This window comes from Bombina bombina, chromosome 3, assembly GCF_027579735.1.
Source record: "Bombina bombina isolate aBomBom1 chromosome 3, aBomBom1.pri, whole genome shotgun sequence".
Lineage (NCBI taxonomy): Eukaryota > Metazoa > Chordata > Amphibia > Anura > Bombinatoridae > Bombina > Bombina bombina.
The window spans coordinates 646,333,733-646,358,920 of record NC_069501.1 but is presented as its reverse complement, the minus strand read 5'-3'; the positions used below and the strand labels follow the sequence as shown (position 1 = coordinate 646,358,920).

At 41.8% G+C, this 25,188-nt stretch overlaps 1 protein-coding gene across 1 annotated transcript in view; it reads left to right on the top strand.

Annotated features, from left to right (window-relative positions):
* LOC128652464 (multidrug and toxin extrusion protein 1-like) overlaps nucleotides 1–25,188 on the top strand; it is a 199,121-nt gene that overhangs the window by 34,573 nt on the left and 139,360 nt on the right. The window contains exon 3 of the mRNA XM_053705402.1: nucleotides 22,557–22,599. Coding sequence (XP_053561377.1) covers nucleotides 22,557–22,599 — 43 coding nt within the window. The remainder of the gene's footprint in view (nucleotides 1–22,556; nucleotides 22,600–25,188) is intronic.

The window sequence follows — 25,188 nt, the reverse complement described above, 5'->3', positions numbered from 1 at the left end:
GAATCTATTTAATTTTAGATTAAAGGGATACTGAGCTACAATTATTAATATTGTCTTTCACATACAGTATGCAATATTAATAAACATAAAATATAATACTATCATCATATGTGACATATTCTATTGCTAAATGTAGTTTAAAATAAAGAAAGTACGTTTATGTGCATCTAAATATTTGTTGACCAACCTGGGTTTATATTGATGATTGGTGGATACCTTCAACAAACAATATTTATTGAATCCAATATTCCTTATCTGCCTTTAAGATTAATATCGAACAACATTCTAATTATAATAGGAGTCAATGTTAAATCATTTTTTACAGTTTGAACATAGAAATCAATTATTTAAATTAATCATGTCAGTGTCCCTTTAAGACAAAATAGATTAATTCATCTTTACATTATTTTTATTAAAAACTATTGATATATAAATCTAATTATCTGTTGGAGTTACTTTATAGATATCTGCATACTCTAACAGCACCATGATTACATATTTGTAATAATCAAGTTTGTTATGTATTGTGATAAATATGTGTTGTGTCCTAAACAAGATTACTGTACATTGAAAAAATGGGTCGATGTGACACATGTTTGTTTAGATTTGTCAACAGATGCTCCTCAATATGTGGTTTGTGTGTATTCTTGTAACTTCTTAAGGACATATGACGGAATTATTCCGTCATAAAACAATTGAGCTAAGTGAAAGCTGTGTCCTTAAAGGGTTAAGAACATTGATCATTGGGTATATTTAGATATGCAATAGCAGCATCTGAGATGAATTTGATGTCTAATGTAGTCTGACATTAAACATATGTTCAATACAGATATGTTTACAGAATCCCCTTGATTCAATCAAGCATTTTCTGGTGTAATGACTGCTCTATTCTTCACATTTTAAAGTTGATTAATGTTAAAATTCTAGACAGATGTGATTTAGTGATATCCAAAATGTGTTTAATAATATATATCTATATCATTCATAGAGAGAGTTGGTGTGGGAAGCCCACAGGAATCCAGCAGTGACATAGAGCCGCCTTTGCGGTCTCCTGGTAAGTCCATTGACTCATTTATATGTAATTGAAGGTGTATTGCTAATCAATATTATGATCATGATTCCGATGAAGCATAACATTATAAAAAATCATAGAATTTATCTTCTGATTATATATTTATTTTTTATATTGAGCGATTAATAATTTCTACTTTATTAGTCTACACATTTGTTATTCATAAGATGTCTAACATATGTTTTTTTAAATTTTTTTTTTTGACAACAGTCATCAAGTGATACACACATGAGAAATCTTAAATGTTCTATGTACTATGCTTTTATGAATTTAACATTAAGACAAACAATACATTAATATTCTGATTTATTGACAATAACAAATCTATTGTCATTTGTATGCTCCATCAAAATGATGTAAATCATAACTTTGTGTGTGTATATCTTTAATGCAACATTGATGTGCGTATTTGAGCAACAGTAACATATGTTATAATATCTGATCTTAAGGTGTACACAACATGTTATGTTTTACAGAGATTGATGTCACATGTGGGATGGAGGAGGAAGAGGCTGCCTTGGAGTCTGATGGTATGTGAAATATATCTATCATGTTTCCAACATGTTTCTTTTTTTGAAATCATTTTATTGAAGACATTCAAAGTCTACAGCTTTTTCCCTTTAAAAAGGAATATTATTTGTCTGTTCAAATACACTACTGCCCCCTTTCTATATCAGGCAGCATGAAAATCTGCTTGTATATATTTTTTTAAGAATATATAATTCATGCCATCATTATGTCACATGCATATTCCATGCCAAAACACAATAATAAGTTTCACATTGTACAGACAGTCATTGAGATTCATCTGAGTGCCTATATAGATACCATATCCTCATTTCAGAATAGTTTACAGATTCAAACACACTTCGAAGTATATTGAAAACATAATCAATTTGAAATGCGTTGATTTGATGTCAGGATGTATGAGATGTTAATATATTTCTTTTACATTTTCAGATGGATCCACCACTTCTGGTCATCTGGATTCCGCCCCTGCCCAGTCACAGACCCCTCCCCGTGCACACACCCCTGACCATGGCCACACCTCTGCACACACCCAGAGCCCTTCCCATCACCAAACTCATGACCATGCCCCGACCACTGCCAGCCCTTCCCATATTTCATATCCTGTCCCTCCCAAAAAACGCCCAGACACCCCCCTTCGCCGCTCTCCCCGTATTCTGGCCCGTACAGCTGCCCAGACCCAAACTCCCCACTCCCCAGCTGTACGGCCTACCCTGGAGCAGCAGCTCACCACTCCCCAAGCCATTCCCATCCCTCCCCAAGCCAATCCCATCCCTCCCCAAGCCAATCCCATCCCTCCCCCCTGTTTAAACCTTCATTGTCCTGGGTGTCAGATTGTCCTTCCCAGGCACAGCTGTAAGTATCATTCTAAATACACTTTATAAGATACTTAAAGGTACAGTGAAGTTAAATTGGTTAAATTGTGATTCAAATCCAGCATGCAATGTTAAGCCAATGTATAATAGAATACTCTTATGAATTATTCGTCATTCTCTTGATATATTTATGGAAAACAACTTATTCCTATAATTAGTTTAAACAATAAAATAAATGTGGCCATCATTTCTTTATTGTTGGATGAATGTATCCATCAACCAGCATGCACAAACAAAGTTAATCAACAAATATTGGCTTCCATAAAAACCAACATTCTTGCATTCAAAATATAGCTTGACAATTAAAACATATAATGAATATGTGTAATTTCTAAAGATTTGTCATGTCATGCTCTATCTGAATCAGTCCATTAAATATTTAGGTTCAGTGTCCCTTTAATTGGATATCACTACATATACCAAACACCACTACTTGGATCCAAAATTTTATGTCCAAATGTGGATACATTATCTCTTGTCTAACCCAGTGGGAATGTAATTTCTTCTGGTTGCTATGTTTACACAGCTTGTCCTCAATGCCAAAATGTTTAAGGATAGGTGTGCCTACCACAGTCTAAATTGAATTTTTAAATTGCTGATGTAAGTACAATGTAAATCCTTTAACAAGATTTGATACACTCAAGCTGTATAAGTGGATCATCTAAAACCAATTAAAGGGGACAACATGTTTGAGTAACATGAGCCTTTAATGATTTCTGTCTGTCTGAATAACCTAATTCATGTGTAAAGAATATATGAAAAATAATTTATGTAAATAATTATTTGTCTTTATGATGACAATGTATGTATTAAAATCTTTTATTCTGTTGTGTAATTATCCTTAATATTTAATTTTATTTTATTTTAGGCTGTGACTCAGCATGGCTCATGCTAGAAGGGATAGCAAGAGTAGAGCAGGCCGTGTTGAGGAACGCAGCTGTCCTGAGAGGGATGAACGACACCATGCAGGCCCAGCTCCGGGTTCAGGACTTGACTCTGCGTGAAATTATGCGATTACGTTCAAGGCCTGAATCTGGAGCTGGACATGCACAGGACAATGAAGAGGATGACCAGTAAGTGGAGGATCTGGATATGCTCCATGGTGGCAGATAAGAATCCTCCGTCCACATGTTGAATTTGTATTTATATTGTTGCCATTTGGCCTTTTTATCAGTTTATTGTTGTGCCTGTTGCACTCTTTTACCTTGTCATGTGTCTCCAATGAGGCTATGCTGGCCCTTGGCAACTCTCTTCATGGACTGTGATGCACTGTGTTACCTTGCCATGTGTCTCCAATGGGGCTATGCTGGCCCTTGGCAACTCTCTTCATGGACTGTGATGCACTGTGTTACCTTGTCATGTGTCTCCAATGGGGCTATGCTGGCCCTTGGCAACTCTCTTCATGGACTGTGATGCACTGTGTTACCTTGCCATGTGTCTCCAATGGGGCTATGCTGGCCCTTGGCAACTCTCTTCATGGACTGTGATGCACTGTGTTACCTTGTCATGTGTCTCCAATGGGGCTATGCTGGCCCTTGGCAACTCTCTTCATGGACTGTGATGCACTGTGTTACCTTGTCATGTGTCTCCAATGGGGCTATGCTGGCCCTTGGCAACTCTCTTCATGGACTGTGATGCACTGTGTTACCTTGCCATGTGTCTCCAATGGGGCTATGCTGGCCCTTGGCAACTCTCTTCATGGACTGTGATGCACTGTGTTACCTTGTCATGTGTCTCCAATGGGGCTATGCTGGCCCTTGGCAACTCTCTTCATGGACTGTGATGCACTGTGTTACCTTGTCATGTGTCTCCAATGGGGCTATGCTGGCCCTTGGCAACTCTCTTCATGGACTGTGATGCACTGTGTTACCTTGCCATGTGTCTCCAATGGGGCTATGCTGGCCCTTGGCAACTCTCTTCATGGACTGTGATGCACTGTGTTACCTTGTCATGTGTCTCCAATGGGGCTATGCTGGCCCTTGGCAACTCTCTTCATGGACTGTGATGCACTGTGTTACCTTGTCATGTGTCTCCAATGGGGCTATGCTGGCCCTTGGCAACTCTCTTCATGGACTGTGATGCACTGTGTTACCTTGTCATGTGTCTCCAATGGGGCTATGCTGGCCCTTGGCAACTCTCTTCATGGACTGTGATGCACTGTGTTACCTTGTCATGTGTCTCCAATGGGGCTATGCTGGCCCTTGGCAACTCTCTTCATGGACTGTGATGCACTGTGTTACCTTGTCATATGGCTCATATATTCCTTATTTTTACAAGATTATTTATAAACGTTGTGTATGTTTTCTTACATACTAATAAAATACATTTTATTTCACAAATCTTTGTCCTCATTCTTCCTGTTATTTTTTGAAAGCTCTAGTTTATGTTGTTTATCCTTAAAGGGACCTAACAAATATATTTGTTATAATGAAATCATATATGTAAGACAATAGTAAATGACTTTAAGATTAACATCTCCAATGTAATCTTATTATTTGTGTTTATATTATTTTCTCTTAGCTCTATCATTGCCTGATTATGATTAGCAGAGTAATTTCTTTATATATGTATATATATTTTTGTATTTGTGTATATATGTATATTTAAATGTTCAGATCCATGTGTGTATTTATAAACTCTGCATGAATTGATGCACCTTTACCAAATGATCTGAGTATTGATACAATGATATAATCCCTGTAAAGTGTTCATTTTATTTAAATAGTATTGACTATGTGTATGCTCTTTTTAAAAACAAAATAATGTCCCTTTAAGTGATGTTGATCACTATTGTAAATGAATGTATTTCCATTTGTAAAGCGTTTTTGTCCTTTTTACAAGAACAAGGACATATAGTTTTATTAATAAACAATATTATTGTAATGTTGACAGCACCTGTATTTCATTTTAAAATATATATTATTGTCAAAGTGTAACCAAATAAATCTCTGTGTGTAATGCAAATAATGTAGATGATGAATATTAGTTAACTAATATGTTAACAAAATACATCTCCTCCCATATATGGCTATAGGTAGGCTGACAATAATTAAACTTGACTAAATGACACGTTTAATCAATACATGTATAACTATTGTTATTCAACAACAATCCAAACATATCTTAAAACATCAATGGCATATGTATTTCTCATGTGTATCTTTTAAATGTTAAAGATATACACCATAGCTATAGTTCAAGGGACAGTCAAGTCCGAAAAGATGATTCATGATTTGGTGACATTCCTAGATAGCAATCTACACACATACTAGTTCCTAAAATATAAATACGTTTCTTAGTGATATGCCAAGATGTCACTGAGTCCTTGTATTGTCTGCGGTTTTTCAGCGATCTCGGATGCGCCATGTTGCTTAAGACGTCACCTGCCAGGCTGTCCAATGATTCCTTGTATTGACTGACGTTCTTACGTGATCAGGAATATGCCTTTTATTGGATTGCATTTTGACGCGATCAAGGATGCGCCTTTTTTTTTGGGCGTTCTTACGTGATCAATAATGTGCCTTTCATTGGATGGCGTTCTTACGTGATCAAGGAAGCGCCATGTTAAGACGGCACATGTAAAGTTAAAAAAACGTGTGATTGGATTGCGTAGTCCCGCAATATTTGTGCACGTTAAAAACGTTTGTGACTGCATGCAATTTTAAAAAGCTTGCGAATATGTATTATTTGCATCATGTTACATTGTTGACCCGTAGCTGATAAAGACCAACACATTCTCTTTTGCTGGATGTCTGGTTGAATCAACGAACGAAAGCAAAATGTTTTCATGCATAGGATATTTATAGGCAAGTGCAAATCTCTACAGTCCATGTTTAATATGTTTGTCAACAATGTTCCTTTTTCTGAAAAATTACTGTTGTGTTTAATGTTGAACATATCTAATTAATAAATATGCGCTATTGTGTTTGAATAAAGTAATCAATATGCATTTATCATATGCTAAATATATGATGCCGACTTCTTCTAAATGTAATTTCGTTGTATATTTTATGAAAGGTTCATTAGACACTCACATTATAAATAAAAATAATTGATTTTGTCTCTAGTTAGATAGTCCATTGTTTAACCAATAGGTTTATTTTGTCTTGTGTTGTAAGAAAATGTAAGTAATTTTCTTACTCCTCGCAAAGCCAATGAGTTTCATGTGAGTACCATCTCCAGCTTTGTCCAGTTTGTGTAAAGGGGCTTTTCATATGTTAATGATGGGGTATTGTGTTGTTTTACGGTTGTAATGGTGGTTCATCTATATTTTCAATATAGCTAACCCTATTTTATTTGCAAGTGTTTGAAGCTTTTTAATATTGATATCAGTATATGTTAATCTTGTTGTTTGTAGTAGTGTCTATTACATACAGTTATGTAAAAAATATAGGATACTGTCCCTTGAATGCAAATGTTGTTTTTTGTATCATGTATGAGATCCACATAGTTTAATCTTCAAATATATTTTTGTTAGCATATTTCCCCCCCCCCCACTCCTAAAAGGACTTTAAACCATATTCATTGTTAAAATAAAAATATTTACAATAAAATATTAACACAATAATGTGTCTTAAAGAAAATAGACTTTATTTAACACGTCAATATAAATGTGATTTTAAAATTTATTTTTTGACAAAGTACATGTAGATATACCAACAAGCTTAAAATATGTGTTAGCATATGTAATGTTGTTAAAGGGACAGTTTAGAAAAAAAAATTTTTTACAATTATTCGAAAAGTCAATTCTGTAATATCAAGGATATCAAATGTTTCTCAACAATTGAACATTTGTCTGGGTTTATTTAAATTTGCTATCTAAACCTATGAGGTTGGTGTGCTCATTTCTTAAATCTTGAAGAGTGCTTGTAATCATTATACAATTTGAGCACTAGAGGGCATTTGGATAGCATTTGTATATGTAAAACCTTGTGCTCATACAGCATATTATTGACCATGTATTGATCATTGATATCTAAAATGTTGTTATGTCAGAACAACAAATAAGTGGTCATTTTTCATAGTCATAGATACAAGGGTAAGCACATAAGTCACACATGTATTTCTCCATGTTTTGTTGTTTCAAACTTTATAATGCGTAATACAGTGTTTTCTTTGTAATCAATAATTTTCTGACTGTCCCTTTAAGCTGTGTTATTGGCATTCAAACAGTAATATGCCATCATGGATAATTGTTATGGTAATTTAGTTAGCGATTCGGGAAACAGTTTGGACATCACATCACAGAAACCAATCAATATCATGAACAAGGATAGGTATGTGATGATGTGGTTTTCACACACTTATAACCCACACTCTGCAAAGAATCTTCCTCCATGGACCCGGTCCCATAGAAGTCGATTATATACAGAGTGTGGTCCACAAGTGTATGAAAACCACATCATCACATACCTATCCATTACACAAAAAAAAAATTTGAAGATGGAAAAAAATACTTACTTCCTCTTCCTTCCCCTCTTCCCACGGGGCTGAGGCTCTGGGAGAGGCAACTGCCGACTCCGAAGAGTCCTCCTTGGAGCTGTTGTGGGAGGAGTGGAAGGAAGAGTACTGGGACGACCAAGGTGAGGAGTAGATGGCTGAGGAGGAGGAGGAGAAGATGGATGAGGAGGAGAAGATGGCTGAGGAGGAGGAGGAGTAGATGGCTGAGGAGGAGGAGGAGTAGATGGCTGAGGAGGAGGATGAGATGGGCCGGCAGGAGGAGATGGCCCAGCAGCAAGAGGCCCAGCAACAAGAGGCCCAGCAACAGGAGGTAGACCAGCATGCGCCTCCCGGAAAAATGTGAACATTTCCTGATGAAGATTAAACATTCTTGTTTGTCCTTCGTGTATTCTATTCAGTATACTGATTATTTCATTTTGGCCTTGAATTATTTGATTCTGCCCATCAAGTATTCTGCGTCGTCCTTCTATGTTTTCTATCCGGGAGGTACGCATCTGGTCTATGTACTCCAGTAGAACCCGCACCTCCGCTATTTCTTCTTGTTGTGCCTGTTGAACCCGTGCACGGCGGGGTGCCCGTGCACGGCGGAGTGCGGGTCTTTGAGGGACCTCGGGTTCCGCGGGTTCAGCGGGATCCTCCTGTGCTTCCGGGGCCTCTTCATCATCTCCCGTGCGCTGTTCGTCACGGGGGGCCTCTTCCCTCCGAAGTGGGAATTCCTCACCACCACTCTCATCCCGGGGAGATGCAGGAGGCTGTGCTGCCTCGTCCCCAGACTCTGTATATAAATAAAGAAAAAAAAAAATATATATATATATTAGCATATTTGCAAATCAAGGTTTAAATGACTTAGCTTACGATACAATTACAAATGCAGAATCATTAATCCACTTTGAAATCTAACAAACAATCAATACGATTTCCGCTTTTTCTAAACCGTGTTTGTGATATCTGGTCAATGTGAATGTTTTTGCGTTTGTTTTCAGTCTGTTTAAATGCACACCTAACCTATAGCCTAGATACTGATGTAACCGCAAAGTAATAGAATGCGTGTAAACAGCGTAATAGCATTAATCTGATCCTTAACACATGAAACCCAATGTTTTATCTTTCATGATTTAGAAGCATACATTTAGTATCAACTTTCGAATGTACTTTTCTTATCTAATTAGCTTCATTCTCTGGATATTCTTTGCTGAAAAGCATATCTAAATATGCTTATAAGATGCTGATTGTTAGCTGAATATAGCTGCCTCCTGTGATTGTTTCACCGTGTGCATGGCTATTTCTTCATTAAAATATATCTCAAGAATGAATCAAATTAGGTAATATAAGTACATTTGAATGTTTTGTCAAATTGTATTCGCTACCTCAATCATGAAAGTAAATTTTTGCGTATAGTGTCCATTGAAATACATTCGTATGTGAAATTATTGTTCAATGAGCTTACCGTCAGATGAGAGTGGCAGGTTCCCGGTATCGATTCCTCCGATACCGACTACTTCCACCTCGGAGATGCTGGGCCGCAACATTTCCTCCCATCTGCAGTACTCCATTTCAAGGGCAGGGCCGCCACCGGTCCCTGCGGCATGTCGGGCCTCCAGGCTTAACTTTTTTTTAAGTTCAAGTTTACAGTCCCGGTACCGATGTTTGATAGAATCCATATCCCGGTTCCGGCCACCCACTGCATTGACTGCATTCCTAATCTCGTTCCAGAGCCTCCTCCTGTCAGTCGGGGTAGTCTTCTGGTGCTGCAGCATCCTATGCCTGGCCATATAGGCCTCTACGAGGGCCTCCTTCTCCTCCATCGTAAACCTCGCCTCCCTAGTCGCCTTGGCCTTCCCCTGTGACGATGCCCTCTGTTTCCCGGACTGTGAAGCCCTACTCTGACCGCCACTGGGCCCAGCCACTTGGTCATCTTGAACCAAGTGGCTGGGTCCACCCACCGCTTCCACCCCCGCTTCCTGCCCCCCTTCCTGCCCCCCTTCCTGCCCTGTTCCTCTCCCCCTCCCTCTACTCCCCCCTCTACCTGTCCCCTGCCTGGCCTCCATCTCCTACTACTAAACTAAACCCCAAATAATCAAACAAAAAGTGAGTGTGATGAAATGAAAGGGGGTCAAAATAAAGAACTAAAAAGACAAAAAAGGTGCTTAAAGTGTGAGGGATGTAAAAAAAACAAAGAGGGTAAGGAGTATTTAAATAAACGAAAAGAATAAGACTAAAAGGAGGATATGTAAACTAAATGTAACTAGGGGATGGGTATGGGATGGGTATGGGGTATGGGATAAGAGTAAATGGGATGAAAGGGAATGGGACTACAAGGAATGGGGTATGGAGTGTAGTATGAGGGGGTAGGGGGTATGGAGTGTATGTAGTGTTATTGATAAGTGTATGTATGTATTGAATGTGTTTGCGTGTAAATGTGTTAAGTGTACAGATAAATCACTCGCTCGCTAACTAACACTACTTCTAATTCTCACTAACAAACACTCCCACTAACGCTCACTAACTACCACTAACTGACGCTCACACTAACAACTATCACTAATAACTCCCACTAACTCACTCACGCTCCCACTAACAGACTCTCTCCCACTCCCACTAACTCCCACTAACTCAATCACTCTCTCACGCTAACACTACCAACTGACTCTCTCACGCTAACACTACCAACTGACTCTCTCACGCTAACACTACCAACTGACTCTCTCACGCTAACACTAACTCACTCTCAAAAATTCTCAAAATCTCTATTCTTAAATCTCCAAAGACCCACCAGCAACACAGTCAAAGAAGCCATGCTTGTGTGGTGCTTATATACCCTGTGTAAATGTTTAATGATGTCCCAATTTCCATTGTAATTAGTGTTCAGGTGTGCTTTATTAGCAATTAATATTATTGCAATGTGTATTAGGTGTGTGAATTTGCGCATGCTCATTTAGAGTTGGTATTTGTGGAATGTGTAGAATGCGATGATGCCATAGTGTTCGTTTTCGCTTTCATTGTCCAAAAGTATTCTTTTTAAATGTGAATTTGCGATGGTGTGTTCTTCGTGAAGTGTTGTATATGTATGTTTTTCATAATATATAATGATATTGAATGCGATTTTGTTTCTAGTGTATGTATATCTTTTTTAATCCTTGTTGTTATTGTGCGATTTTCCGCATCTTAAAGTATATGCGTATTCCCCGTATAAATAGTATTAAAACTTCCCCCGCTTGTGAATGTGTAATGCTTGTGTGCTTTGTTGATTGATTGTTGTTGTGACATTTGCGGCGTGTTATTGTTGTGCATGATGTGGTATGCGTCATATGACCGAGCTGTGCGTATTCTCGCGAGATCGAGTGTTAGGTGAAAAAAGGCAATTTATTTGCTTTCCCATTGATCTCTATGGGAGACTGTCTAACGCGGGCAGGATTACGCGTGTGACATACACGCGTTAGGAGCATCGTTAGATGGTCTTATATTAACTCTAAATACCGGAGTCAAACAATGACGTGCGTTAGACATAAACACGCGTGGCGTTAACAGCCCATCTACCGCCGAACTCTAAATCTAGCCGTAAAAGGAACTTGCTGGATTTAATGCTCAGGAACTTTTTGGTTTGGGAAACTCTCTGTGTTTAAAGCTGCTGCATCAGCATAATTTTCTTTGAGTTCTGAGCTCAGAGTGGAGTGTCATTTTAATTCTCTCTTGCAAAGTGCTTCACTAATTAAAGCTGCTGCGTCAGCATAATTTCTCTGAGCTTGGGCTCTGAGTGGAGTGTACTGTTAGTTCCCTCTCTGTGCTTAACTAATATCTTTTGATTCCCCACACAGGTTCCATGGCACTATAACGTAAATAAGTACTACTGAGTTGAGTGTAACTTTAAGAATATGCCTAAAGTATTTCTATTATTGTAGCTCTATATTGATCAGTCTGCTGCATGTCATATTGTGTGTTTAGGGCCTGAGTTATTGTGTTATAAGCATCATTGAATTGAACTGAGATACATTTGCATTTATAACAAAAGCCTTATTTTCAGGTATTAAAAGCGCCCTCTCCTCCCTTTCCCGCCAGACTATTGCTGGCGGGTCATATCCCTCCTCCTTTTCCCCACATCGTCCTATGGTGACAACTTCCCCAGGAGAGGGCAGCATAAGGGCACAAAGGCCCTGCAACATGGGGCTTCTAGCCTAAAGTTCAGACATACATGTAAATAGCTCTTCTTGATATACTGCTTACTTCTGTATTTCCCAAGTAAGTCCGACCACATTATGTCAGTCTAAAAGGGCCCTTGACGCCCCCCCCTATGCTAGCATACCCTAGACAGACAAGATAGCATCTATTTAACAAGCACTGTGGTGTCCAGCATCCACCAAGAGGGCCACAGCCATCATGTCACAGCAAGCGAAGAAAAAACAAAAAAGCAATTTTGGGCCCAAGAAAACTGTGATGGACCATTTCCATCCGCGGGGACAGAGAGAACCCGCCAGATCGGAGGACGAGCAAGCTAACGCTTCAGAAATGTTAGATGAACACATTGAGAGCAGGCTCTCCACCTCCAACACCCCAGGCAGATACAATCCAGCGCATGTTCGAGAATCAGAACCAGACCCTCACTAGACGGTTTGATAAGCTGGAGAGATCGTTTGAGGATCTGAGACGTGATATCTCATCCATCAGTGAAAGAACCGATACCCTTGAAAGGAAGCAGGAAGATCTCATGGTGGACCATGTTAACTGGGTGAGCCAAACGCAAAGCCTAACAGATCAGGTGTCCTCATTGGAGGCGAAAGTGGCAGACCTGGAGGACAGATCCAGGCAAAATAATGTGAGACTCAGGGGTATCCCGGAGTCGGTACTCCCGCAAGACTTGGAAGACTATGCTCATCGCCTTTTTCAGTCAATTCTTGGGCCCGCTGCTGGAGACGTAAACAGAATTGACCGAATCCATCGTACGGCGAGACCCAGAAACCTGCCTCCTGGTAAACCTAGAGACACTATAGCCCGTTTACATTATTACTCATACAAGGACAAATTGATGAGAGCAATGTTGCGCTCCCCGCAGCTAAATGGGCAATTTAGAGAGGTCTCTCTGTTCCCTGATCTGTCCTCCTACACCTTGGCTCAACTGAGAAGTTTTGCGGAGGTCACCAGAGTCCTAAGGAGTACCCAAATCCGATATAGGTGGGGCTTCCCAACTAAGCTCTTAGTCACTAAAGATGGAACCCAGCATATCATCCTGACTCCCCAACAGGGGCAAGAGCTCATTCGGACGTGGCAGTTGCCACAGCAAGATGGGTCTCCATCGGCCTCCCCGGGGAGGCCTCCTATAGATCAGAATCTACCAGCACGCCCACGCAGAAGGAGCCCAGATCTGAGAGTAAATGGCCAGGAATGGAATCCGGGAAGCCCATAATCCTGTGAATTACTTTCTACATATCTAGGCCTGACTTACTTTTCACTCCTCAGGTGGAATCCTATCACAATTAATCTACCTGCACTCCCAAGAGGGGTCTAGGAGTTTCTGAATATTCTTTAGGGCCTAAAATCATTTTTACTTTCTTTTCAACCTTTTCAAGTCCTGATGTAAGGTCTCGCTTATGCACAGATTTTAAGTAAGACGCATAGTAGTTGAATGTCATTACCATCCCTGAATACCTTACTGGTTCATAAATAATGGTGTTTACTCTGTCAAAAGGGATTCAAAAGTTGCTATTTATGTCTTCTTATTCTAGTTTGTTTAAGGCCTATAGAGGCTATGTTTGGTCACTATTTTTCTTACATTTATTTAAACGCTTGTTGATGTTATCTTGTTGTTATTAACTTTCTAATTACAGGTTTGGGGGGGGGGCTGTGGGTCTGCTGCTGGCTCCGCCCCCTCTTTTCATCTTTCACCTCTCATCTCTCATCTCTCATCTTTTCATCTTCCATCCCTCATCTTCCATCTTCCATCTTCCATTTTTTCAGCTTCCACCTTCCACTTCTCATCCTTCACCTCTCATCCCAAGGCGTCCATCTCACACCTCCCACCTTATTTCTCATCCCCTTTCCTCTCACCTTGTACCCTTCCCTCTTGTGTCTTTTCATCGCACATCCCTCATCCTACATCTGTCCACCCCCTGTTTCCCGATTTACGTCTCCCATTCTTCGCCTTCCGTCCCACGTCCCATCCCATCCCTTCTCCCACCCCCTGCCCTACCAACATTACCCCATCCCATCTATTCTTGTCCCTGTCCCCTCCACCCCACCGCTCTCACTCCACTACATACCATACTATTTCACCTCACTGCCCCCCAACCCACGAAACCTAGGATTCATTTGCGGATAGGGGACACTTGGCCCTCCGCATACGCCTGGCGGAGTAGAGGGCTCTCTGCCATTCCGGGGCGGCGGGGCGTCTGAACGGGTTAGATCATTGCTACGAAAACCCTTGTTCTATAACTCTTATCCCTCTCCCTTTCCCCTATCTCCCCCCCCCCCCCTCTTTTTTTTTTTTTTTTCTTCCCTCTGCTTAAGGGCCCCCCTCACAGCTACGAAACATGAAACTATGCACTCTAAACACCAGAGGCCTGAACTCGCCGACTAAACGGAGCTTACTAATTAAATTTCTGAAAAGTCACCACATTGATATAGCTCTCCTCCAGGAGACTCACTGGACGGAAGATATAGCCGCCAGATTTAAATCAATACACTACCCAGTTAGTATTACATCCACATTTTACAAGAAGGCAAGGGGTGTGACGATACTGATCGGGGACCAAGTGGCATATGACCCTATATACACTGAATGTGATGTTGCAGGGAGGTATGTAATCTGTGTATGCCGTCTTGACAGTATTCTGTATACGCTGGTGGCTATATATGTACCTAACACCAATCAAGCTAGCTTCCTTAAGAATCTCCTCCGGAAATTAGATAAAGTGAAACAAGGCCACATCCTATTAGCTGGGGATTTCAATATGATCTGGGACCCCGAGAAGGACAGGAGGGGGAACATCAAACTGTCCGGAGATAGGAATAGAGATTATACTTGTCAAAAATTTAGGGAACTGTCTGCTCAACACGATCTCCATGATGTCTGGAGGGCTCTTCATCCTGACTCCTGTGATCACACCTTTTACTCGGCTCCCCACTCATCTTTCTCCAGGCTAGACTACTTCTTCTGTGACCCTTGGGCACTGAGGAAGGTACAAAGATCAGTTATAATGCCATGCACATGGTCCGACCACGATGCGGTGGTGGTTACCCTGGATGCGGGAGGTGCCTGAGAGGGGCCCAGGAGATGGCGCATGCCTGACCATCTATTCCAAGATATTTCCATACCCAAATGGTCCAGAGAAACCACAGAATTTCTGAGGATCAATAACACAGGGGAGACTCCAGTACCCATAGTCTGGTTGGCACTAAAAGCCTACATGAGGGGACTCCTTATAAAAAAGGAATCGCAACAGAGAAAGTGGAGAAATGAGTCCCTGGCACAGCTATACTGCAAGCTGGGAGCACTCAGGAAGAGAGCTGAGAACAGTGCCTCCCCCCTAGATATCACTAAGTGGCAAGAAATTAAGGCACAAATCCAAAAATTGGAGCTAGAGCAAACGCAAAGAACGCTTAGGTATTTGAAGCTGAAATTCTACCATAGTGGAAATAAGGCCGACCGCATGCTTGCGAATAAGCTTCGCCAAAAAACAATGGCGAACAGAATTTCTTATATTCAGGCAGAGGAGGGGAGGTGTTATTCTCCGAGGGCCATAGGCTAAGCCTTTGTGGAGTATTATAGCAGGCTCTACCAGATATCCTCTTCGGAGGGGAGGCCAAACCTCCCTAGGGAGGATATAGTGAACTTTCTACATACCCTCAACCTGCCCAAGGTCCCGAAGGAAGCTGAGGAATCTTTGTCAGCTCTTATTACTATCTCTGAGGTGACCCAGGCCATAAAAGGGCTAAAACTGCACAGGGCCTCGGGACCAGATGGCTTTTCATCTATCTTCTATAAGAAACTTTCGGGGGAAGTTAGTCCCATCCTGGTGTCTGTCTTTAATGCAGCCTTCCAGACTGGGTGTTTTTCCAGAGAGTACTTGGAAGCGGAAATTGTGACCATCCCAAAACCGGGTAAAGACCCGAGCAGATGTGAAAGTTACCGACCTATATCCTTGATAAATGTGGATATAAAACTCTACTCGAAAATCCTGGCCAATAGGCTAGCCAAAATACTCCCCTCTTTGATCCATCTGGATCAGGTGGGGTTCGTCCGGGGTCGTCAGGGTTCGGACAACACACGCCGCCTCTTGGACATCTTTGCTGAATCCAAGTCTCTGGGGCTCCCACTTGTCGCCCTGTCGCTAGATGCAGAAAAAGCCTTCAACAGGGTGCGGTGGGAGTATATGGAGGAAGCTCCCGGTTCATCTAATTAGTGCTGTTATGGCGCTGTACTCGGGCCCTTCAGCCAGAATCAGAGGAAAGGGGTTCTGCTCCAATCCCTTTGAGATCAGAAATGGGACCAGGCAGGGGTGCCCGTTGTCCCCACTGCTCTTTGTGTTGTCTATTGAGCTTCTGGCGGCCATGATTAGACAGACTACTGGAATACTGGGAATGTTAATTCATGATACTATGCAGAAACTCGCATTTTTTGCAGATGACCTCACCCTGTTCATCACAGAACCCGAGACCTCACTGCCGGTAGTTTTCGAATGTTTACGGACATTTGGTGAGATATCATACTATAGACTCAACTTCACTAAGACAGAGGCGTTGGTGATAAACCTTCCTGCGGAGCAACTTTTGTGGCTCAAAGAGACTTATCCATTTACTTGGTCTACAACTGAATTAAAACACCTAGGGGTTATTGTTACGGTTGCCTCCAGGCTGGCTGGAAGTTGGACCGTAGAAAAGGATGCTCCTAGCGCTCACCAAAGGAGCAGCAGCACCGTGGACACTATAACTGCTGCGTAGCCACCATAAGTAATGCAGACTCTATGAACCACCGCTGCTGGGCTGGTATCTCGCCGTCTGCTCTGCGCCCTGGACCTATGACCAGGCTCCAGTAGGTGAACCGCTTCCTTCTGTAGCAATCCCTGTAGCTAAGGGAGTATGAAGAGCATAGCAATCCCTGTAGTGATTATAAGCTGTATCCTACAAACATGAGTCAAAGCTTCAAGTTAGAGGGTCAACATAGGTCTGATGTGCTGGAGCACACAGCCTCCTTTTTATTGAGGTTACATGCAAACAGGACACTCTCAGGGGGAGGCATAAAATCCCCCATCACACATTTGATATTAGATAGAGAGACACTCCCTTTGATAGGCCACAACATTTACTTCAGCAGATAACATTACACATAATAAAACAATGCAGTCCACCTTATCAATACTAGTCTGATTAGACAATGGGAAAGTTGATCATTAAACCTAATTAGAGCTAATCCCAGCAGACTTGTATTTAGAATAGGTTTCTTGAAGCTGAACAAAATTTAACTCTTAATGGCACACAATGAAACTGAACCAAGTGGGAGAAAGCCAGGGACAAGTCATTTCACAGGTCTGGGGACATAGTCTTAAAGGGGCATTGTTCACCAAAGTCACAATATGTCCCCAGACAGTTCCCAAAGGGCCACACACACCCAACAAAAGTCAATATACTCTCAGGGGCACAATCTTCCAGGGGCCATAGTCATGAGGAAGGAGGCTGGCAAATAGGCTTCTCCAAATTCCAGGGAAGCAGGGCAACCTTCCATTTAAAGGGCCAGTCACAAATAGCAGTTTGTAACATATCTCCCCTTTTGGAGGGAGACTAACAAGGCACCTGACCTTCTGTCGGTCAGTGCCTAAGTTAGTCTCGCAACCCACCCACAAATAAACACTAGCAGCAAAGCAGCCCCCCACAACAAGTAGCACTGGCCTGTAGGTTCCAGGTTATAGGATGAAAGTGTAGCATCCTCTGCCTTCCTGGCGCAGCTGGGCAAATAGCTGATGGTACTTGGGGGGCAGAGGCCAGCGGCACTCTGCCCTGGTGCCAGCGCTTCTGCTGGGGTGAGGGGTTTGCAGGCCAGTCCTGTAACAAGGGGGTCTGTAGGGCAGAGGCCAGCAGCGCTCTGTCCTGATGCCAGCTCTTCTGCTGGGGGAATTGGGGCATAGTCCTGCCCGGTGGCAAAGGGAACGTGGGGGGCAGTGGGGGTTAACATCTCCACTGTTAACCCTGGGCCCAAGTTAGGAGTTAGCTGGGGAGGGGGAGATTGGCTTACCTCCTCCTCCTGATACTCCGGCGGCCGTTGGGAAGGGAGGTCGATGCTCTCCTCTTCCTGTGGAACATGCTGCGGCTGGGGAGAGAGACCGGTTGTCTCCTCTCCCTGGAAGGCACACTCCGGCTGGGGAGGGAGGTCGATGCTCTCCCCTCCCTGTAGCTGGGTCTGTCGCTGGGGATCTGGGCCGCCTGCCCAGCATCCCTGTAGGGCCGGTAGAGAGACTGCGGTCCCATCTCCACCTGCCTGCTGGGGGTCCTCCCAGGACCAGTCTATGAGGCCTGCTGCCTCTGGTATCTCTGGTTGGGGTTGGGGAAGGAGACCGGTTGTCTCTTCCCTCTGCACAGTATACTGCCGCTGGGGAGGGAGGTCGCTGCTCTCCTCTCCCTGTGGAACATGCTGCGGCTGGGGAGAGAGACCAGGTGTCCATACCCTCAAACTCCACAGTTGGCGCTCAAAGGCTCGTGCCGCTTTGTTCTCCGTATCCAATTCCCGGATGATGCGACTGACTACCTCCTGCACAGGGTCTGGACCATATCGGACTAGCCGCCTCTTTACCTCTGGAATGAAATCCGCGCCCTCATAGCGACGGATCCGGTTGAGGTGCTCTTCACATGGTTCTGACCAGTATCTTGTCAGCTCCATGCTGCTGTAGGTAGGGATGCTGCACAGTGGCTAGCATTGCCCTCAATTACTCTCCTACGATACCAGTGCTGTTGTGGTGCTGCTCCTTGCGCTAGGACGCCAATCCCACCGCTGCCGCCAAATGTTACGGTTGCCTCCAGGCTGGCTGGAAGTTGGACCGTAGAAAAGGATGCTCCTAGCGCTCACCAAAGGAGCAGCAGCACCGTGGACACTATAACTGCTGCGTAGCCACCATAAGTAATGCAGACTCTATGAACCACCGCTGCTGGGCTGGTATCTCGCCGTCTGCTCTGCGCCCTGGACCTATGACCAGGCTCCAGTAGGTGAACCGCTTCCTTCTGTAGCAATCCCTGTAGCTAAGGGAGTATGAAGAGCATAGCAATCCCTGTAGTGATTATAAGCCGTATCCTACAAACATGAGTCAAAGCTTCAAGTTAGAGGGTCAACATAGGTCTGATGTGCTGGAGCACACAGCCTCCTTTTTATTGAGGTTACATGCAAACAGGACACTCTCAGGGGGAGGCATAAAATCCCCCATCACACATTTGATATTAGATAGAGAGACACTCCCTTTGACAGGCCACAACATTTACTTCAGCAGATAACATTACACACAATAAAACAATGCAGTCCACCTTATCAATACTAGTCTGATTAGACAATGGGAAAGTTGATCACTAAACCTAATTAGAGCTAATCCCAGCAGACTTGTATTTAGAATAGGTTTCTTGAAGCTGAACAAAATTTAACTCTTAATGGCACACAATGAAACTGAACCAAGTGGGAGAAAGCCAGAGACAAGTCATTTCACAGGTCTGGGGACATAGTCTTAAAGGGGCATTGTTCACCAAAGTCACAATATGTCCCCAGACGGTTCCCAAAGGGCCACACACACCCAACAAAAGTCAATATACTCTCAGGGGCACAATCTTCCAGGGGCCATAGTCATGAGGAAGGAGGCTGGCAAATAGGCTTCTCCAAATTCTAGGGAAGCAGGGCAACCTTCCATTTAAAGGGCCAGTCACAAATAGCAGTTTGTAACAGTTATCCTCTCCCCAGACCCGAAGACAGTAATTCGGGCAAATTACGACCCTTTGCTAAAAGAATTTGATTCTCTTACTGTGAAATGGGTTAGATACGAGATATCATGGATTGGGAGAATACAGTCGGTAAAGATGTCCCTTCTCCCTAAGGTCACGTACCTCTTTAGGTGTATACCGTTGGCAGTCCCGCAATATATTCTCAGTCGCTTCCAAGCAATTATAAACAGGTTTATCAGGCAGGGCAAACCTTTGTGGATAGCCATGCAACAACTGCAACGGCCTGTTCTCCATGGAGGGTTGGCGGCACCCAGCAAAGGCAAATACTATAAGGCGGCCATGCTCTCCCACGTGACGGCGTGGGGGGCCCCGTCTGAGGACACCAGGTGGGGACAGCTTGAGCAGGCTGTGCTCCCCTCGGGCCTAATGCTAGAAGACCTTATATGGGTCCCTCAACATGCAGATGCACTTGTGGGGGTTGAGAATTCTATCATTAAAGCTGGCGTTAAAATATGGAGGGAACTTCGCGGTTTGACTGGAGTGGCACCTCACCCATCCCCAGTGCATTCAATTAGGGCTCTGCTATCCTGTCTGCCGGAGTCACACGCACATATGTGGTCTGGTTGGGGTATCAAGCATGTTAGGGATCTCTATACGCCCCGGGGTTTGGCGATCCAGGCTCCGGACTTGTCGGACATAGATATCCCCAAAAAGTTTCACTTCGAATATTTCAGGCTTATATCATTGCTGATATCCTGGAAGTTCCAAAAGGAGAAACCCAGAGAATTGACTCAATGGGAAAAAAGGTGGCTCGCGGGCAAGCCTCTCCGTAAGGCTTTGACAATACATTATCAACTCCTATTGGATTCCGAAGGATTTACAGTCAGCCTAAATAAGATGTTCTCACAGACTTCAGACAGATGCTGGAGGGGATGTGGCCAAAGAGGTTCCCACTTTCATATTTGGTGGAGCTGTGCGGGAGTCAGGGGAATCTTGGACCAGGTAGCAGCATTGTTAGATCACTTAGGGTTACTACGCAGACTGACACCTGACACTGCCCTGTTTCATTTGGGATTGGGGAAACTGGCCCAGCCTGCGAAGATGCTTTGTATAGTTATACTTTTAGCCACGAAACTAGCAATCGCAAGATGCTGGTTGGGAAAAACACAGGTCACACTTAACATGATACGGGATATCATTGAATACATCCGTTCTATGGAAGAATTCTCTTTGAGGTCCGTGGGCAAAGCAGGCTTACATGGACAAGTTTGGGCACTCTGGAAAATAGGAGAAAATAAATAGAAAGATATTTAGAATGTAATAGCCCTCGAGAGCGGAGATCAAAGGAAGCATAGTAGGAGATAGTCACCCGCGGCTGGGGCTTGGGTTCCCCCCCCCCCCCCCCCCTCCCCCCTTTTTTTTTTTTTTTTCCTTTTCTCCTTCCTCACTTCCTTATTCTTCTCTATACTCTCGGACGCCCTGTCGCCCGGCTGAACTTTTACTCTTTGACTGTTGAACAAGGTATAACTTGTCTGGGTTTGGACAACCTATAAGCCTATAAGCATTATACCCTATATTAGACAAAGCTAGAGGAGGGGTCCTGTCCCAGGCAAGGCATAAAAAAACTCTTAGTTAATATCTTTTGGTCTATGTTACTTTAGCTAAAACTATGATCTCTGACTTGATCATTAACAGGGATAAGCCCTAAGGTATTAAACACCTCTGTGAGATTATAGGCTTACAGTAGGAAACTCTGATGCATGTATTATTCGCTGTCTGTTGAACATGAAGTCATGTAAAAAGAGGTATAACTCATGGCTAAGGAACATCCTCTTTGGATAGAGCTCAAGAAATCTAGATAATTTTAAAGACATGTCTGTTACACTGGTCATTTATGTTTGCTTTCTCGATGTATGTCATATGGGCATGTTGCCATGATTCTCTTATGTAAATGTACTGTTTTATTTATGACTTTACCTCAATAAAAAGTATTTTTGAAAAAAAATAATAATCTTGTGATACAAATGATATACAAACTCAAATAGTATATATGTTTGAAGTCCTAAAGAAACAAAAAAATGTGTCCAAAATCCTTGCCGTAGTAGTAAATACAAATACAAATATCGTGTGTAAAAACCCAAAATATAAAAAAATTAATATATAAGAAAATTAAGTGTCCAGGAAAATTTACAATTATAAAATAGAGGTTTCACGTATCTATATTCTAGCAATTATCTTACTTTATGCTTATATATTTGTATTGTGTACTATGAAAATGCCGTAATTCCTATACCAACATTTATTCTTTGTTTTTCATTTCATGCACAAACCTCAATAAAAAAAATATTTTTAAAAAAAATAAGTCAATTCAAGTACTATTTATATATAAATGCTGATGAAGGGGTTGTGAACCCCGAAAACGTTCCATTAAAGAATCTATTGAAAGACCTGAGAGTGCATCTGACTTTTATATATATATATATATATATATATATATATATATATATATATATATATATATATATATATATATATATATATATATTATTCTTGTTATCCATTTACCAGATAATGAATAAACAACATAGCATAAAATATACCTTTTGCTCCAACAGCAAATTAGAATGTGTTTAGAAATAAGAAGAGCATGCTTTTCAAAAAAATCTGCAAAAGAAACTTTATTTATCTGATTAAATTAACAAATTGATATTTTTCTACAGCATGGCAGAGAGGTGTGTGATGGTGCAAATTCCAGCTCTTCCAGTAAGTGCTTCTGATTAATTAATATATTTTACTGTTGATTTATTATGGGTGAATAAAGCATTTATTAAATCACATATATTATGTTTGCTTCAATATGTAGGGAATGGATCACCACCAGAGCCCTAAAAGATAGAATTAGGGAACATCTATTGGCAAAATAAGATCCCAATTCAAGAACACCTGTAGATAAACATTAGAAATGATTTCTCTTTTATGGGAATAGAACATATTCGTAAAACCCATTATCCAGAAGGCTTTAATAAAGATATGATGTAGATTTATTCTTTGTATAGCTTTTGGTGAATAATTATTCTTAATAGAAATGAAAAGAGAAACTGAATCCTAAGGCACTCAGAGGGGAGATTAAAAAACGATCTTTATTAGATAAAGATTAAAAATGCAGTATACATGCCATATACATGCAGGGGTCAAGGAAAAGGACTGTCCTGATGCGTTTTGCGCCTCTCTTGGCGCTTAGTCATAGGATACACAGGATACAGACCAACTCATATTTAAGGGGGACCCAGCCAATCAGGTACCAAAAACCGGACCATTGCAAGAATAAAATGTAAAAACATTCGGCTAGATTACGAGTTTTGTCGGTTAAACTGTGCGGGACTAACAAGCATTTTATGCTCACCGATTACCTGCAGACAACGCTGGTATTACGGGGTTTTTTAAACCCGGCGTTAGCCGCAGAAAAGTGAGCGGATAGCAATATGTTGCTCCACATCTCACCTCAATACCAGCGCTGCTTATGGTAGCGGTGAGCTGGCAAAACGTGCTCGTGCACGATTTCCCCATAGGAATCAATGGGTGGCAGAGCCGGCTGAAAAAAAAACCTAACAACTCCAAAAAAGTAGAGTTCAGCTCCTAACGCAGCCCCATTGATTCCTATGGGGAAATACATTTTATGTCTATACCTAACACCCCGACGTCGCTGACACCTACATTATATTATTAACCCCTAATCTGCCACTCCGGACACCGCCGCCACCTTCATTATAGTTCTGAACCCCTAATCTGCTGACCCCCAACATTGCCGACACCTACATTATATTTATTAACCCCTAATCTGCCGCCCCCAATGTCGCCGCAACCTACCTACCATTATTAACCCCTAATCTGCCGCCCCCAACATCGCCGCCACTATAATAAATATATTAACCCCTAAACTGCCGCACTCCCGCCTCGCAAACATTAGTTAAATATTATCAATCCCTAATCTGCCGCCCCCAACGTCGCTGCAACTCTATTAAAGTTATTAACCCCTAAAACTAAGTCTAACCCTAACCCCCTAACTTAAATATAATTTACATAAATCTAAATACAATTACTATAATTAACTAAATTATTCCTATTTAAAACTAAATACTTACCTATAAAATACACCCTAAGATAGCTACAATATAACTAATTGTTACATTGTAGTTAGTTTAGAGTTTATTTTTATATTACAGGCAACTTTGTATTTATTTTAACTAGGTACAATAGTTATTAAATAGTTATTAACTATTTAATAGCTACCAAGTTAAAATAAAGTCAAATTTACCTGTAAAATAAATCCTAACCTAAGTTACAATTACACCTAACACTACACTACAATTAAATTAATTCCCTAAACTAACTACTATTAAATACAATTAACTGCAATTATCTAAAGTACGAAAAAAAACAAACACTAAATTACAGAAAATAATAAAATATTTACAAGTTTTTTAAACTAATTACACCTAATCTAATCCCCCTAATAAAATTAAAAAAAAAAAATAATAATAAAAAGCCCTACCCTATACTAAATTACAAATATCCCTTAAAAGGTCCTTTTGCGGGACATTGGCCCAAGTAATCAGCTCTTTTACCTGAAAAAAAGTACAATACCCCCCAACATTAAAACCCACCACCCACACACCCAAACCTACTCTAAAACCCACCCAATAACCCCTTAATAAAACCTAACACTAACCCCTTGAAGATCACCCTACCTTGAGAAGTCTTCACCCAACCGGGCCGAAGTCCTCAACGAAGCCGGCAGAAGTGGTCCTCCAGACAGGCAGAAGTCTTCATCAGAGCCGGCCAGAAGAGGTCCTCCAGATGGGCAGAAGTCTTCATCCAGGCGGCATCTTCTATCTTCATCCATCCGGCGCGGAGCGGGTCCATCTTCAAGATATCCGACGCTGAGCATCCTCTTCCAATGAAGTCCATCTGAAGAATGAAGGTTCCTTTAAATGATGTCATCCAAGATAGCGTCCCTTCAATTCCGATTGGCTGATAGAATGCTATCAGCCAATTGGAATTAAGGTAGAAAAAATCCTATTGGCTGATGCAATCAGCCAATAGGATTGAGCTTGCATTCTATTGACTGACCCAATCAGCATTGCATCAGCCAATATGAGTTTTTCTACCTTAATTCTGATTGGCTGATAGAATTCTATCAGCCAATCGGAATTGAAGGGACGCCATCTTGGATGACGTCATTTAAAGGAACCTTCATTCTTCAGTTGGACTTCGTTGGAAGAGGATGCTCTGCGTCGGATGTCTTGAAGATAGACCCGCTCCGCGCCAGATGGATGAAGGTAAAAGAGCTGA